The sequence below is a fragment of the Pelophylax lessonae genome (genome assembly GCF_965119305.1).
Source record: "Pelophylax lessonae genome assembly, chromosome: 13".
NCBI lineage: Eukaryota > Metazoa > Chordata > Amphibia > Anura > Ranidae > Pelophylax > Pelophylax lessonae.
Window position 1 is genome coordinate 8,852,816 of NC_138780.1, and position 18,170 is coordinate 8,870,985.

The window sequence follows — 18,170 nt, forward strand, 5'->3', positions numbered from 1 at the left end:
CACAGCCTCTAACCATCTCCCCCTGTACCATGCCCACAGCCTCTAACCATCTCTCCCCTTGTACCATGCCCACAGCCTCTAACCATCTCTCCCTGTACCATGCCCACACCCTCTAACCATCTCCCCTTGTACCATGCCCACAGCCTCTAACCATCTCCCCTTGTACCGTGCCCGCAGCCTCTAACCATCTCCCCTTGTACCGTGCCCGCAGCCTCTAACCATCTCTCCCTGTACCATGCCCACAGCCTCTAACCATCTCCCCCTGTACCCCATAGACATGCATTATGTCCGTATATCATCCGCAAACGGATAGGATGATATGCAGACATACGGACCGGATGACACAAGTGTCATCCGTGTCCGTAAAAAAAAAAAAAAAAAGTGCCACAGCGGACAAAAAAAACGGAGCGGCCGTGTGAAAGAGGCCTTATGCCCCGTACACACGTGCAGATTATCTGCAGACTTTTGTCTGCAGACTTACCAAAACCATATAATATGAGGTCAAACCTAAACACTTTCAATTTGTATGCAATCCGGCAGGCCCTTGTACTACATAGAAAAGGTAAATCTGCAGACAAAAGTCTTCAGATAATCTGCACGTGTGTATGGGGCATTAGGCTACTGAATTTGCACTGAATTGTAAATATTTTTTGAAAAATACAATGAATTACAAGGCTGTAGAGAATAGAGAACAGTGCACCTTTGCAAACTTATATTCTGAGGTTTTAATTACATTATTTTAATATAGTCAGTCATGAACTAAAGTGGGCCGGTCTAAGTCATGAAACTCCAGGGCTGAAAATGAGTCCCACTCCGGCCCTGGCAGTACCCATACACTGAAGATATGTGTCATTGAGAGTGAAGTAGTTGTGTGTAAGAATAAATTCAATGAGCTGTGTAACATCCTCAGCACTGTTTTTGTGGTTTGGAGAGGATGATAAAAATTCTGTGTGATGTTACTATACAGAGATTCTACTGACACTGTCATCACCCCCAGCCTATAGCTCTCCCTCTGTCTTGTCTCACTAACTATGCTAGTTTTATTACCATTGCTGTGTATATTTGCTTTGTCTGTGTGTTTTCTTTCCTTTCTTTTTTAACACTCTGATAAAACTTTTTTTAATTAGTACTGCTTGGACCTTGAAGAAGGGGACATACCCTGAAAGCTTTTCCTTGTATGTTAGTGCAAATAAAAAAGTATCACGGACAGTACTCCATTGTTTCTGTCACAAATGCACTTATACGGCTACAATGACCTCATCCTGGGTCTTATCACCCTGTTACCAGCCATGAAATTGTGTTTTCTTAAAACCTTCCTAATGAATAATTGTCAATTTATTCCTGTAACGAATATAACAGTAGGACTATAAGAGGTCATACATGGGGGAATCTGATTCTGCATAAGGAGACACTGAGTTTGTTTCTTTTTTTTCCCACAGAAGTGCAGAGGCAGCCAGGCACACAGCAACATTCTATTCATTCCAGCTCAAAAATGATGGCGAACATTGGCACCCCAGATATTTTGGAACTACATTTCCCATGATGCTCAACTACACTGCAGAGTGCATAAGCATCATGGGAAATAAAGTGATCTAATATAAATTATTGCAATAAAAAGAAATTAATTCTATTAATTTAGAGAATAGTTACATTCATTACTGGGGGAGAAATTCTGGTAACATTCTTCTCTTCTTCTACAGATTGTCCTATACTCACCTGACAGACAGTTCCTGCCCCCACCTGGCATCTGGAATAAGAAATAACCAGACACTTGTGACACTGAACCTGACTGGGAACAATCTGGAGGGTCCTCATTTCAGGGATGTGATGGAAGCTCTGACAACAAGCCGGATAGAGGAATTAGTGTGAGTATAACAGGACTGACTGAGACAATAATATTCTGGGACAGTTTTATGGTCCCACTACTAGAGATGGGCCGAACACCCCCCTGTTCGATTCACAGCAGAACCCCGGAACAGGGGAAATGTTCTAATCTGAACGGCAAACCCTAGTGAAGTCTATAGGAACCAAAAAGGAAAAATCAAAAGTGCCCATTTTGAGGGCTTATATTCAAGTAATTGGCCATAAAAGTGGTATGGGGGTCTGGGTACTGCCCTGGGGGACATGTATCGAATAAAAAAAAAAAAAAAAAAAGGTAAAAATGATAGTTTTTTCAGGAGCAGTGATTTTAATTATGCCTAAAGTGCAACAATAAAATGAAAAATGTCTTTAAATATAGTGCCTGGGGGGTACCCTAAAGTGCCTGTAAAGTGGCACATCTGTAGCATGTTTAGATCTTGCTACAGCAAAAATAAAATTTCCAAAGAAAAAAACGAGTCAAATCCTATTTAAAATGACTTGCGGTTACAATTGCCGGCTCCCGGCTATTAAAAAATAATTTAAAAAAAGAGCGTGGGGTCCCCACGCCAAAATTAAAAAAGAAAATGGCATGGGGTCCCCCCAATATCCATACCAGACCCTTATCCGGGCATGCAGCCTGGCAGGTCAGGAAAGGGGAGCGAGCGCCCCCCTCCTGAACTGTACCAGGCCACATGCTTTCAACATGGGGGGTGCTCTGGGGCACTCCCTCCCCCCCCCCCCAAGAGCACCTTGCCCCCATGTAATAGAGCCGACCTGCCGCCGTAAAACTACGGCATCTGTTTGGCAAATGGTTAAAAAGGCCAATGTCACACTGTTGTCTAATTTTGGGATCTTAATATACTCTGTTATCAGCCATTAAATAGTCTTTTTCCTAAAACCTTTTATATTCTGATATTTCATTTAGTCTGATAACTAGTATGCTGTAATATCCACTATAGTTGCTGTTTTCACTATATATATATACATACATATACACACACACACAGTATATCACAAAAGTGAGTACATCCCTCACTTTTTTGTAAATATTTTATTATAACTTCTCATGTGACAACACTGAAGAAATGACACTCTGCTACAATGTAAAGTAGTGAGTGTACAGCTTGTATAACAGTGTAAATTTGCTGTCCCCTTAAAATAACTCAACAAACAGCCATTAATGTCTAAACTGCTGGAAACAAAAGTGAGTACACCCTTAAGGGAAAATGTCTAAATTGGGACCAATTCGCCATTTTCCCTCCCTGGTGTCATGTGATTCGTTAGTGTTACAAGGTCTCAGGTGTGAAAAGGGGGGCACAGTGTGTTAAATTTGGTGTTATCGCTCTCACTCTCTCATACTGGTCACTGGAAGTTCAACATGGGACCTCATGGCAAAGAACTCTCTGAGGATCTGAAAAAAAAAAAAATTCTTGCTCTACATAAAGATGGCCTAGACTATAAGAAGATTGCCAACACCCTGAAACTGAGCTGCAGCACGGTGGCCAAGACCATACAGAGGTTTAACAGGACAGGTTCCACACAGAACAGGCCTCTCCATGGTTGACCAAAGAGGTTGAGTGCAAGTGCTCAGCGTCATATCCAGATGTTTTCTTTTGGAAATAGACGTATGAGTGCTGCCAGTATTGCTGCAGAGGTCGAAGGGGTGGGAGGTCAGCCTGTGAGTGCTCAGACCATACGCCGCACACTGCATCAAATTGGTCTGCATGGCTGTTGTCCCAGAAGGAAGCCTCTTCTAAAGGTGATGCACAGGAAAGCCCGCAAACAGTTTGCTGAAGACAAGCAGACTAAGGACATGGATTACTGGAGCCATCTCCTGTGGTCTGATGAGACCAAGATAAACGTATTTGGTTAAGATGGTGTCAAGTGTGTGTGGTGGCAACCAGGTGAGGAGTACAAAGACAAGTGTGTCTTGCCTACAGACAAGCATGGTGGTGGAGTGTCATGGTCTGGGGCTGCATGAGTGCTGCCGGCACTGGGGAGCTACAGTTCATTGAGGGAACCATGAATACCAACATGTACTGTGACATACTGAAGCAGAGCATGATCCCCTCCCTTCGGAGACTGGGCCGCAGGGCAGTATTCCAACATGATAACGACCCCAAACACCCCCAAACACCTCCAAGACGACCACTGCCTTGCTAAAGAAGCTGAGGGTTTATGTCTCCAGACCTAAACCCTATTGAGCATCTGTGAGGCATCCTCAAATTGAAGGTGGAAGAGCGAAAGATCTCTACCATCCACCAGCTCTGTGATGTCGTCATGGAGGAGTGGAAGAGGACTCCAGTGGCAACCTGTGAAGCTCTGGTGAACTCCATGCCCAAGAGGGTTAAGGCTGTGCTGGAAAATAATGGAGGCCACACAAAATATTGACACTTTGGGCCCACTTTGGACATTTTCACTTAGGGGTGTACTCACTTTTGTTGCCAGCAGTTTAGACATTAATGGCTGTGTGTTGAGTTATTTTGAGGGGACAGTAAATTTACACTGTTATACAAGCTGTACACTCACTACTTTACATTGTAGCAAAGTGTCATTTCTTCAGTGTTGTCACATGAAAAGATAGAATAAAATATCTACAAAAATGTGAGGGGTGTACTTACTTTGAGAAACTAATATATATATATATATATATATATACACACATATACACATACACACACAGGGCCTGTGCAAGGATTTTTGGCGCCCTAGGCAAAATAAAAATTGCCGCCCCCCCCCCCCCCCCCCCAAAGCACAAAAAGCCATAATGTCAATTAAAAGTTAATGACACCCCCAGATCAGATTGCATCTCGCAGTGCAAACTGCATGGCTGATTTTGCACCGCACAGAGTTCGCATGTAATGAAGGAGCAGTGCGCTCCGAATTACATGCGATCTCTGATCGCACAAATGTGAACCGGTCCTAAGTGCCGGTTCACATTATTGCGGCTGTGGTGATCACATGTAATGTCGGAGCGCACTGCTCCTTCATTATATGCGATCTCTGTGCGGTGCGAATTCAGCCATACACTTTGTATGGCTAAATTCGCACTGCACTCGCAGCAAAGACGCACAGGACCCTTTTTTTTCAGCCGCATCAGGATCGGATCGCACAGTGGTTCACACTTGTGCGATCCGATTCTGTGCTAACTGTAAGGTCCGGTTCACACTTATGTAATGCGGGAAGGCTGTGAATATGCAGCGTGTTCCCGCATCGCAAACGCACCCCTGGCAGTTCACACTGCCATATGCGATACGCTGGGGGTGTCAATGAAATGTTAACGACACTCCCAGTTTGATCGCATATCGCAGTGCGATCTGACAGTTCGCACAGGATCGGATCGCACAAGTGTGAACCACCATGCGATCCGATCCTGATGCAGCTGCGGGTGCAGTGTGAATTTAGCCATACAAAGTTTATGGCTGAATTCGCACCGCACAGCCGATCGCATGTAATGAAGGAGCAGTGCGCTCCGACATTACATGCGATCGCCGCAGCCACACATATGTGAATCGGCACTAAAGATCGCACTGTGATATGCGACCAAACTGGGGGTGTCGTTAAAATTTCATTGACACCCCCTGTGTATCGCATATGGCAGTGTGAACTGCCAGGGGTGCGTTTGCGATGCGGGAACAGGCTGCGAATTCGCAGCCTTCCCGCATCGCATAAGTGTGAACCGGACCTTAGGCAGAATACAATAGGGAGCCGAGCACAAGACAAGAGAAGTAGAGAAGATTTTTTTAAAACAGCCACAATAAAACATTTACAGTATACTCCATCCCAAGGATAGATGTAATGTTACCCCTCCCTCACCTCACTGAATATACCAATTTAAAATGCACATTTTCACTCACGTTTTATGCGTATTCAAAATGGCACCAGGTGGTCGGATAGGTCCTCTTCTCCTGGATCTTCTTCCTTCTCTATCTTCCTGGATCTGGGGGTCTGGTCGGGGCGGGGACTGGACTGGTCCTTCTTGCACTGCTGCTCTGATTCAAAATGTGTTCCTTCCCGCTCTGCGCCCGCCCGGTCTCCTTCCCCCTCCCGCCCGCCCGCTCTCCTCTCCGGCTCCCCCCGCCCACCCGACGTCATTGGCAGGGCAGGGGGAACCTCCACAGCTCCACTGCAGTGATGCAAAGACGCGCGGCGCTGCCTGTCACAGTCTGTGTGTCACACAGAGAAAGACAGAGAGAGACATGATGATTGATTTGAGCCGAGCCGAGGGCGCCGCCGCCCGCCGAGGCCGAGCAGATCGTACTGGTTAAGCAGCACAGCAGCAAGAGGGCGCCGCGCCACCCGGCCGGCATACAGTCATTGCGGACAGGACAGACAGTGCAAGTGCAACAAGTAGAATGCTGGCGCCCCCCTGCTGAGTGGCGCCCTAGGCGACTGCCTTGGTCGCCTTACAGGTAGCGCCGGCCCTGTGTATATATATATATATATATATATATATATATATATATAGATATAGCATAGAGATACTACAGAACACTTGAAGAGATCGAGGTTCAAAAGGACCTGTTCACACTTTAGCTACCCTCTGAAGTAGAAAAAGAGTTCCCCTAGGGGTGGGATTTTAAGGCAAAAACCAGGACTTGAGTATATATAGTAACAAATTTATCAAGCAATAATCTTTACAATTGTTTACACAGAACAAATATTAGTACAGACAAAGAATGGGTCCCATCCAGATATCTCAGACAGTTTGTACACCAGAGACGTATTTATGGCCATGTTTTTTATAGACATTCATGTGGTTTTCTTTGTCTGTACTAATATTTGTTCTGTGTAAACAATTGTAAAGATTATTGCTTAATAAATTTGTTACTATATATACTCAAGTCCTGGTTTTTGCCTCAAAAATCCCACCCCTAGGGGAACTCTTTTTCTACATAGTATAGAGGGATGATGGCAATCTCCAGGACAAAGCATTGAACCCGAATAATCTCTTCTCTGTCCTCTGAAGAGTGATCAATGAGGAATGACTTTTCAGAGGGTGTTTGACAAACAGTTAGGAAATACAGTAAAACCTTGGATTGCGAACATAATTTGTTCTGGAAACAAGCTTGTAATCCAAAGCACTCTTATATCAAAGCAAATTATCCCCAAGAAATAATGGAAACTCAGAGGAGTCATTCCACAACCATTTATTCATAAGTCCTTCAGTTTATAGTCCATATAAAAAGATTCTAGCAATGTGATTGGTTGTGTAACTATAAAATCTCCATCCACAAATGGCGCCTCCACAAGGGGATTAGAAGCAAACTCCAGCAGGATTATACAGAGTATAAAAGAGAAGAGGGGTGTCTCTAAGTGTAGCAATATGGTTACATTTAATGAAGGCTCAACATTTAGCAACTCACATGGTTGATGATTAAAAGAGGCAGATCTAAGTATGCCGGCATCCGGGGTAAAGCTGTCCACATAGACCACATCAATACGTCCCATTGCTGCTGCTCCAAAAAATTAAAAGGTACACTTTTTATTCAGAGTATAGCATCATGTCAATGAAACTCTTGGGATATTGATCTGGTCAGTTAAGTAGCAGAGGGGGTTGTTAATCAGTTTCAGCTGCTTTGGTGTTAATGAAATTAACAGGTGCACTAGATGGGCAACAATGAACCTCCAAAACAGGAATGGTTCTACAGGTGGAGGGCATTGAAATTTCCCCCCCCCCCCGACTCTTTTCTGACTTTTTGTCACTAGTTTTGCATTTGGCTAGGATCAGTGTCACTACTGGTAGTATGAGGCCATACCTGGACCCTATAGAGGTTGCACAGGCAGTCCAACTCCTCCAGGATGGCACATCAATACGAGCCATTGCCAGAAGGTTTGCTGTGTCTTCCAGCACAGTCTCAAGAGCATGGAGGAGATTCCAGGAGACAGGCAGTTACTCTAGGAGTAACGTACTAGTAAGTCACTGGTCACTGGTCCTTGTTGGGCATATACTGTATGTACCAAGGCTATATGCTGCGCACTGGTAAAGTCAAGATATCCATGAGAAAAAAAATTGGAGGATGATGAATAAACAAAACGGCACATCAAGATGTCAGCCTCTCACAGGATGGAGACAATAATGTGGCAGGGTACGGGCCACCGGAGTGGCAACGTCATCCTGCCGCATAATTGTCTCCATCCTGTGAGCGGCCATTTTCTTGGTGGGCTCCAGCTTTACTACACACCACAGTGATGTGTGCTTTTCCTGCGGGACACCTACAGCTGATCCTAGTGAGCCTTCCGGCTAGAATGTGAACCTTGAGCCTGTTTCCATCATAAGTGCTGGGCCCTCCATTTAGTGTTTGAGATTGGATGAGACTTGGGCTTTTACCTTTTTAAATTATACTGCGTCGTTCACACATGACTTTATCTGGACTGTGTGCTTTATCAAAGGCCTCACAATAAATGTTACTTCATGGTTTATATGGAAAGAAAGGAATCTTACATGCACTGTAAGAGAACCAACTGGGCAACCGAAAACAACAATGCTCAACAGGAGCAACAGCCCAGGAAAGCAAATGCCAACAGCCAGGGACCCAGAAAAAACACAAGGGTCCATCATGGCACTGCCGCAATGAGAACCTTGCGGCCAAAGGAAGCATCAGCTGATGCCAGAACGTCTACTTTGTAGAATTTTGAAAAAGTGTGCACCGACGACCAAGTCGCAGCCTTGCACACCTGGGCCACCGAGGCCCAATGCCAATAGGCCCAGGACGCACTCACAGATCTGGTAGAGTGCGCCTTAACAGGGAAGGGCGGAACCCGTTCCTTCAAAGCATAAGCCTGTTCAATGGTCTGTCTGATCCATTTGGCAATAGTTGCTGCAGATGCAGCCATGCCCTTCCGAGGTCCCTCAGGAAGGACAAAGAGGGAATCTGTCTTCCGAAAGGACTCCGTAGACGACAGGTAAACCCTGATCGCCCTGACAACATCCAAGGAATGCAGAGCAACCTCCTTAGGATGCTTAGGCTTCGTACAAAGCGAAGGCAGGACAATGTCCTCAATGTGAAACTCAGAGACCACCTTAGGAAGAAAGGAGGGATGCGGACGCAGAACCACCTTATCCCGGTGAATCACCAAGTACGGGGAATGGCAAGATAACGCTGCCAGTTCCGACACCCTGCGAGCTGAAGTGATCGCCACCAAAAAGGCAACCTTCTTAGACAGCAGAGGCAACGATATTTCCCGAAAGTGTTCAAAGGGAGCACGTTGTAACACGGACAGAACCAAGTTCAAGTCCCATGGAGGTAAGGGCTCCTTCCTGGGAGGAGCCAAATGTCGCACACCTTGAATGAAGGTGTGAACCAGGGAATGAGACACCACAGGGCGTTGGAAAAGAATAGCCAGTGCGGACACCTGGCCTTTTATCGTGGCCAGCGCCGGGCGCTGGTCCACTCCAGACTGGAGGAAGGCCAACACTCTTGACACCGAGTACAAGCGAGGGGAGAACCCCCTGGACTCACACCAGGCGAAATAAGCCTTACAGGTACGGTAATAGATTTTACCGGAGGAGGTCTTTCTAGCCTTGACAAGGTAGGGATGACCTCAGAAGAGAGACCCCTGTCCTTCAGGACCTGGGTCTCAACAGCCAGGCCGTTAAAGCCAGCGACCGTAAAGCAGGATGGAAGATCGGACCCTGAGACAGGAGATCTTCCCACAGAGGCAGACACCACGGAGGCGCCACTGCCAGGTGAACAACGTCGGCGTACCAGGACTGGCGAGGCCAGTCCGGAGCCACCAGAATCACCAGGTGCGGTTCCGAGACCAATCTGCGGAGGAACCGGGATAGCAACTGAATCCGAGGAAAGGCATACATCAGACGATACTGATGCCAAGGGGCTACCAACGCATCCGAGGCGTCCGCCAACGGATCGCGCGTTCTTGCCACGAACCTTTCCACCTTTTGATTTTGCCGGGATGCGAACAGATCCACGTCTGGGGATCCCCACCTCGCACACAACATTTGAAAGACCTCCAGGTGTAGGGACCATTCCCCCTGGTCCAGGGTCTGGCGGCTCAGATAGTCGGCCTGCCAATTCTCTACACCCAGAATGTGAACTGCCGAGATCGACGGGACATGAGCCTCGGCCCAAGACAGAATGTTGGTCACCTCCCGGGCCTCCCGAGCACTCCTGGTGCCCCCTTGGTGGTTGATGTAAGCCACCACGGAAGCATTGTCCGTCTGTACCCGGACAGGACGGCCCCGAAGACGGCCGACCACTGGAAGAGACCGAGTTTTATCGCTCGCAGTTCCAGCACATTTATCGGGAGGGAGGATTCTTCCTCCGACCAAGTGCTCTGGGCAGACAGGTTGCCCCAACTCCACCCCAGCCCGACAGGCTGGCATCCGTGGTAATCACCGTCCACACCAACGGACGGAAGGACTTGCCTTCCGCCACTGACGGGGACTGTAGCCACTACAGAAGAGCCAATCTGGTCTGACGACTCAAGGAGACACACAGATCCAGGGACTGAGGCAGTCTGTCCCACCTTACCAGGATCTTCGCTTGGAGAGCCCGCGTGTGAAACTGAGCAAAGGGTATCGCCTCGAAGGCCGATACCATCAACCCCAGGCCCCGCATACAGGTCCTGAGTGAAGAGGACGGGCTGTCCCTGAGGGACCTCATCTCGTCCCGCAAAGACCGGAGCTTGTCCTCCGGCAAGAACACCTTTGCCTGAGCAGAGTCCAGAATCATTCCCAGGTAGGGAAGACAAAGTGATGGAGACGTCGATTTTTGAACTTTGATGGTCCATCCGAACTCCTGGAGAGTCTGTACCGTGGTGGACAGATCGCGCACAAGGTCCTGGCTGGCACGTGATCTCAGAAGTAGATCATCCAGGTAACCCAGGACCGCAATGCCCTGAGCCCTCAGCAGGCCCAGAACCGGCGCCAACACTTTGGTAACCACCCTTGGTGCCGAAGTGAGACCGAAAGGTAACGCCACAAATTGGTAGTGGTCCTCTGCGATAGCAAACCAAAGGTACCGCTGATGGCCCTCGAAAATGGGGATGTGCAGGTATGCATCTTTCAGATCTATTGAGGCCAGGAATTCCCCCGGACTCAAGGAGGCCACCACCGAACGGAGAGACTCCATACGGAACTTCTGAACACGCACGAAGCGGTTCAGCGCTTTCAGGTCCAGAATAGGACGCACTTTGCCCTCCTTTCTGGGCACAGTGAACAGATTGGAATAAAACCCCGGAAACCTGTCCCGATGAGGCACCGGGACAATCACTCCCTGAGCAAGCAGGTCCTGCACGGCTTGATGCAAGTCCTGCAGACGCCCCGGAAGCAGATGAACATTGGAGGGAAAGAATCTGTCCGCCGGCCGGGAAAGGAATTTGATCTTGTATCCCGATCGAACGATTTCCAGAATCCACCTGTCCGATATCCGGAGCAACCAAGGTTGGAGGAAACCACGCAAACGTCCCCCCACCCCTGAAACGGGTGAGGGCGCCCCTTCAGGCAGAGGCGGATTTCCCCGCCGCACCAGCATTGCCAGACTTCTGCTTACCCGCCCAGGGCTTCTTCTGACTGCCCTGGGCCTTGAAGGGCTTGCCCTTGGATTGGTTCCTAAAGGCACGAAAGGACCCCTGATTGGATCTAGGCGCAGAACCCCTCTTGCCTCGAAAAGACTTATCCTTCGGGTTCTGGGGCAGCATAGTGCTCTTGCCCCCCGTGACGCCTTTCACCAGGGTGTCCAACGCCTCGCCAAAAAGGCGAGAGCCAGCATAGGGAAAAATCAGCAACTGTTTTCCGTGAGGATTGGTCAGCCGACCAGCTCTTCAGCCATATCAGTCGCCGGTTAAGCACCGCGACACTAGAGAGGCGAGCCACTAAGGGGGCCTCATTCAAGGCTGCATCACACAAATACATGACTCCTTGGTAGATCTGATCCACCATTTCCAGCCGGGCAGGCGGAACACCATCAGACACGAGATTGCTCCTAAGCCTCTTAGTCCAATCAGCCACCGCCTGAGCCACCAGAACGGACACGAAAACGGGTTTGAGCAACGAACCCACCACCGTATAGGAATGGCAAGCTAGAGACTCCAACCGCCGGTCCGTGGGATCCCGGAAAACCGGGGTATCCTCAGTAGGAACCAAGGTAGCCTTGTTTAACACAGCCACAGTGTGATCTACCTGTGGAGGCACACACCATCGTGATTCCGTAGCCGGCGCAAAAGGATAAAGCAATTTGAACCGACTAGGTACCAGGAATGGACGTTTTAACGTGCGCCACATTTCATTAACAGTGTAATGAAACTTAGCTGGGCAGGGAAAAACCTGCACCGACTTGCGGGTCCTGTGCGTCCCAAAGGAGGACACAACGCCCGGAGGACAGGGCTCATCCTCTAAATGTAACATGAAACAATTAACTCATCCATGGTCGCCCGTTCTTCAGGCGACCCTGGGGAGGAGGTATCAACCCCCTCCATCTCAGCCTCCCCCTCAGACCCGGGGGGGTCCAAGGATGAGCGGGACCCTGAAAAGGGCACGCTCGCAGCAGCCATATCCCCATCTGAATCAGAGAGAGACAATCTGGGCCTCTTTTTTGCAGCACGTTCAGACATCAGCATTTCCATATTAGCCACCACAGCAGCCAAATCGGGTCGCAGAGGGGCCACAGGAGAACTGGGGACCCCCACTAAAGCTGGGGGGAACTTGCTTTCCTGAGAATCCATTGCTCAAGTTATTAGAAACAAACAACAGTGCAAGAAAGTGTGTACTGTCCCTTTTAAAATCGCTGCGGTATGCGCAGCCCACTGCTACAGCGACAAAAGACCCCAATAGGAGAAGAAAAACTGAGCCAGAAGCGATAATACAGAGGAAAATTGAGAGCAATAACCTGCAGAGCCCGCAGAGTGTTGCTACCGATGTCCTGCTGCTGATGGAAAGGAAGTGCTGCTGAAGTAGGCTGGACTATAGACTGCCAGCCCCGGGGGAAAATGGCTGCCCCATAGAAATGCATTGGAGGCTACGCCAAAATGGCCGCCGAACATGCGGTCGGACCGATCGTTCCACCTCCCACAAAATGGCGGCGGATGGCGCCAAAACGGCATGCAGCATCGCCCCAGAGGAGCTACACATGCCTGCCCATAGTCAAGATGGCGGACCGTGCAAACAAACACCGCTGCGGTCGCCACACAAGCAAACGTCTGCACCCCCAACAATGCACCGAAGTGACACAGGGAAAGGGACCCCCAGACAACATACAGTATCTGCATAAGCGATCCCCGCAGGGATCGCACAGGGAGTCACACAGGCACAGACATGGGGAACACACAGCAACACAGACTGCCACCCCAGACAGAGGCCCCACACAGAAGTACTTACCTGTACCAGATGGTGTGGGAAGCCTCTATGCACGGAAAACCACTGTCCTCACCTGACAGGGAGTGCCGTGAGCCAGGGACATGACACTGCAGCACCGCAGATGTGTCCTGTGAGGTAGCCACCTCACGGCTGCATCCCTGCAGCGAACAGGGATGGGTCGTTCGTAATGCAAGGGCGAACCATAGCTGAACGCTCGATGGCGGGCTGGGGGTCCATCTGCCCTCTTGCCCTGGAAAACCAGGGCGGCCAGTCCGAATCCCAGCACCGCATGATCCATCTTCATCCGAAGAGAAGACTAACACTAGAAGCTGACAAAATAAACAGCTAGTAAAGTAAGAGAAAAAAACTAACATTTTCAAAGAAAATCAAATAAAAGATTAGGAAGGCTGAGACTGAAGCCCCAGCACAAGGTAAGCCTGACTACTCCTGACGCTAGGCAGATTAAAACTGAGTTGGGAGTGGTGATGCAGGGGGGGTATTGACCAGATGGGACAGCCCCCATGGGTGTGTATATGCTAATGCCTTTTGTCTTTGGACTAAATCTATATGCCTAGCTACTCCTGCGGATGAGAAGTCAACACCCAACAGTGATGACTTAGAGGAGGCGGCGACAGTCGGAGGACGTAAGAGAAATATTTATTAAAATAGTAAAAAGTATACATTTTACTCACAAAACAGGTGTGAATATTGCAAATATCAACATATTTGACATAGGATCTCCAAGCCAGGGTACTACGCAATGCTGGATGGCATGCTGTGTACAGCATGAAAACTGCTGTGGCTGGTCTGACGCGTTTCGAGGGTGAGCCCCCTTCCTCAGAGCCAAGAAATGCTGCTGGCTGCATGAGTATAATGTATACTGTTTACTATTTTAATAAATATTTTTAGTGGTAATGCACTAGGTAGGTGCACCCCTTTCTTCTTTTTTGTTGTTGTTTTCCAGTTGGTTTCAGATACCCTTGATCCTGAGGGGGCAGCAAGATTATTAGTCATACCCACCCAAGTCCATTGGAAGTATTTCTATCCCCCCCCCCCCCTCATATTTTACTCGAGCGCAGGAGAATTGTTCTACAAAGCATAGTCTAGACAAGCTGGGTCATACACCGGTAGATAAGAGTCCAAACAGTACAGAATCAGAAGCGAGCAAAGCAGAGCAAAACCAGCCGGGTCATACACGTTATAACTATAGCAGTTATTAGCTGGGTCAAGCAGGAGCACACAAGGTAACAACGCTATCACGAGCACTGGTGGTGTGCAGATACAGGTGATTTCAAGGTGAGCTGTCCAATCACCATTGATTCCCAGGCAAAGGCTGTGCCAGGTGAGGTTTGCTGGGTCTTAAAGTGATACTAGTACTGACAATTGTGTCTTTTTTCAACCAGACTAACTATATGTAACTATATAAGTAAAATAGATGAGAATATAGGAAGTCATACACAGAGAATCTGAGCCTAGAGCAATGACCAATCAGAGCCTCATATGAGCTTCCTATCACATGACATGTCCATCTACTCTTCAGTGTCAGGGGATCTCCCCATTACTTCCTATGAGTACAGAGTTCTTATCAGTAGAGAAAAATAAAATATCAGATAAATCATCCCGTCCAATTACTAGCTTTGGGGATTGCGGCCTCACACCGTCTGCTGATACCATTCATGCTCCATACACAAGGAGATTATAGCACAATACAAGTCATGTCAGTGGTATTCTGTGCTCATCCTGTGTATGGAGATATCACCGTCTCTACACATGAGGACAATATTGGGGGGTCTACTCCATTATAACATTTTTCTTATAAGATTTTATTCCCTGGAGTTGTTTTATAAAGTGATCTAATATTAATGATTCCAATAAAGAGAATTGAGTTCCATGTATGTAGAGAATAGTTCCATTCATTCCTGGGGGAGAAATTCATTTTCTTCTGGTAACATTCTTCTCTTCTTCTACAGATTGTCCTGTACTCACCTTACAGACAGTTCCTGCCCTCACCTGGCATCTGGAATAAGAAATAACCAGACACTGAGGACACTGAACCTGTCTGGGAACAATCTGGAGAGTCCTCATTTCAGGGATGTGATGGAAGCTCTGACAACAAGCGGCATAGAGGAATTACAGTGAGTATAACAGGATTGACTGAGACAATAATATTCTGGGACATTCCAACCATGACAAAATCGAATAGATATAAGCCAAATTTACCTTATTTTAGCATGCTGCATAGGGCATAGCTGGTTTTTAAGGAACAGGCCAGCAGGGGCAGACTGGAAACTTTCGGCCCAGGGGGCAAGTACAAAGCAGAGGCCCATGGTGCAGTGACTCGGCCCCCCTCCCACTCTCCCTCTTCCCGTCTCCTTCCTGACCCCCATTCCAGGCTGAAGCCCTGCTCCAGGTACTCTCTACTCACGTGCTGAATCTGGGTTCCCAACCTGGCCAGCAGGGGGTTGTTTGGGGGGAGCTGGTACAGCTCGGTTGGGGCTGGCCAGTGGAGGAGAGTTTCCAGTGGGGCATGGAACTGGCCTCTGTTTAGACACAGTTTACACCATCCATGCTGGGGAGGGAGGCCTGCGCTCTGTCCTTGTCTTCAACCCACACTCAGTAGGTCAGTGGCAGGGACTTTTCTCTTCTCTCTACCAGACATCCTTTAGGCATGTCTGTGGCAGAAGCAGTGCAGCCTTTTTGCGGGACACCAGAGCGGCCCAGGGGGCAATTGCCCCCCGGCCCCCTGGCCCAGTCTTCCCCTGCTAGGAGAAACACTGCAGGCTAAAACTGCTGCTATCAAAGGGTGCCCTGTGCTCCTTCCTCCAGAGTGGGGGGGTACTATAATACAGGAAGTGTGGTATTGGCAAGATCACCAGGTAAAAACAGAGGAGAAAAGCCTAGAAAAAGAAAACTAATGCAGCCACCACATCTAATACTAGGTAAGCTGCAATTTATTACATTTTTGGTTTGAGGCGTATTAAGGCATTCAATGTTATGGTAGGAAATCCAAACCGAGAAAGCAAATAAACAAATCTACATCACCTCTTTAAACCACAATAATATCACCAAAATTTCTAAGATATGTTTGTCCATGGCTGAAGTATAAAGAGGAAGAATAAATGGAATTTTCTTCATAAACTCTATGAAGGGATTTGTAAAAGAAGAGGCAGCTGAACTGCCCAGTGCAGGGCCACCGATTTGTCAAATTATCATGTTTTCAGATTTGAAATTGTTCAGATTTCAGAATTGTTTCCATGAGTGAAACTTAGGCTGGGTTTACACTGATGGGAATTGGATGTGGGTTTCCCTGCATCCAATTCCCATGTCAGGAGATTGTGACCGGCTCTCTATGGAGCTGGTTCACATATCTCTGGAGCGGCTCCGGTGTGAATTGCACAGGAGTCCTGTGCGTCTTCTGGTCCGTTTCAGGTCCTAATCCAGCCAAAAAATTCAGACTGAAATCAGACACGATATGGTGAACGGGACCTCTGCTGTGAGCCATTCAGTGCGGCAGTGTGCACACTGGCATTAAAAGCAGACGTTTGAGAGGCGATTAAAAAACGCCCCTCAAACTGGAACACCACCTTACCCTGTATGACTTGCATGCCCTGCCGCGGACCCCCACGGAACTCCGTAGGTGTGCATCTGCCCCGGGTAGTCTCACACACCAGTCATTTCATGCCTGGAATCGCCTGTATGCCTCGGGAAACCTCTCTAAACCCCAAGGCCCTATGACACCCTATTTTGGTACTCCCTCCTTCCCACCGACAGCTGTGGGCTCGAGGTTTGGATCTTGGAATAAGAACGACCATAGACATGTGACCCAATTATTGAGGGCAGACCCTTCACTGTTGTCCACTCCAGATCCTCGAAACCCTCCAAGTAGCACAGTGGGCTGGCTACAGAGGAAGCAGGTCCTCTCTTATCTACACACTCTCTCCTCTCTCTCGGACATCCGTGGGGACCCCCCAGGTTTTGATGCGCTCTTGCTTCAAGATGACCACCCCCACGCACAATTTGTCCCAACTGTACTCTCTGTTTATCGGGGTCCACCTCCCTAATCTACCCCCATACACATCTGTTTGGGGAAGGGAGCTAAGACGTGATATCTCCCCTATTGACTGGCGAAAATGTTTTGCTCTGACTCATGCTCTATCTCCGGCCACTAAGGTGCAGGAGAAGGGGTTTAAGCTTCTGACCAGGTGATATAGGTGCCTTTCCACGGCCAAACATGATAATCTGCTTCTGTCAGATGCTTGCCAGAGGTGCATGTCATCAAAGGGTACGTTGCTCCATATATGGTGGGAATGTCCCCCAGTCTTCAGGTTCTGGGAAACGATTATAGCTCTGTACTGCAGGCTCCAGGCAACCACTGTCACTACTATGCCGGAATTGTCCCTAATTCCAGGCTCTTTCAAATCGATTAAGAAAGATGTTCTTCGGCCTTTTCTTGGCAGCAACCAGGACGGTGATCCCCAGACATTGGAGGACTTCAAAACGTACCTTCTAAGCTTGAGTGGGCCTTAGAGGTGGATGGGATCAGAGACCTGGGAAATCTGTTGGCTCAGGAAGGTGGTAAAGAGGAGCGATTCTCCACCGTCTGGTCCACCTGGGATGTGTTCCGGTGCTCTGACAATTTTATATCTTGGACTGGGGGATCCCTGTCCCTGGGAGCTGGTGGGTCGTAGCGGGGGGCATGCTTCACCAAATATAACCCCCTACTCTGCTTTCCTTGCTTTCTCTAGCTCCTTCTTCTGACTTCCTTTCTACATATTATTGGTCTATGTACACGGATACTTACTAGTCACTCTTTCCTTTACTTGTCATACAATGCTGATGTCCTGTTGGCTGTTTAATGATACGGACTACTATTTACACTGTCAATGGCTCCTGTACAGTACTGTACCTCCTCTGTAGGTGCTCTCTGCAATTTATGGGTTGCACTGTTGCGTTCTGATATGCCGTATCACTTGATTCTAGTTTACATGTTGTC

At 48.3% G+C, this 18,170-nt stretch overlaps 1 protein-coding gene across 1 annotated transcript in view; it reads left to right on the top strand.

Moving 5' to 3' along the window:
- The window catches only part of LOC309543141 (uncharacterized protein), a gene marked incomplete at its 3' end in the record, with an annotated part of 1,180,881 nt that overhangs the window by 28,792 nt on the left and 1,133,919 nt on the right, over positions 1–18,170 (top strand). Inside the window, exon 4 of the mRNA XM_082242522.1 lies at positions 15,148–15,312. Within this exon, the coding sequence (XP_082098648.1) occupies positions 15,148–15,312 (165 nt within the window). The remainder of the gene's footprint in view (positions 1–15,147; positions 15,313–18,170) is intronic.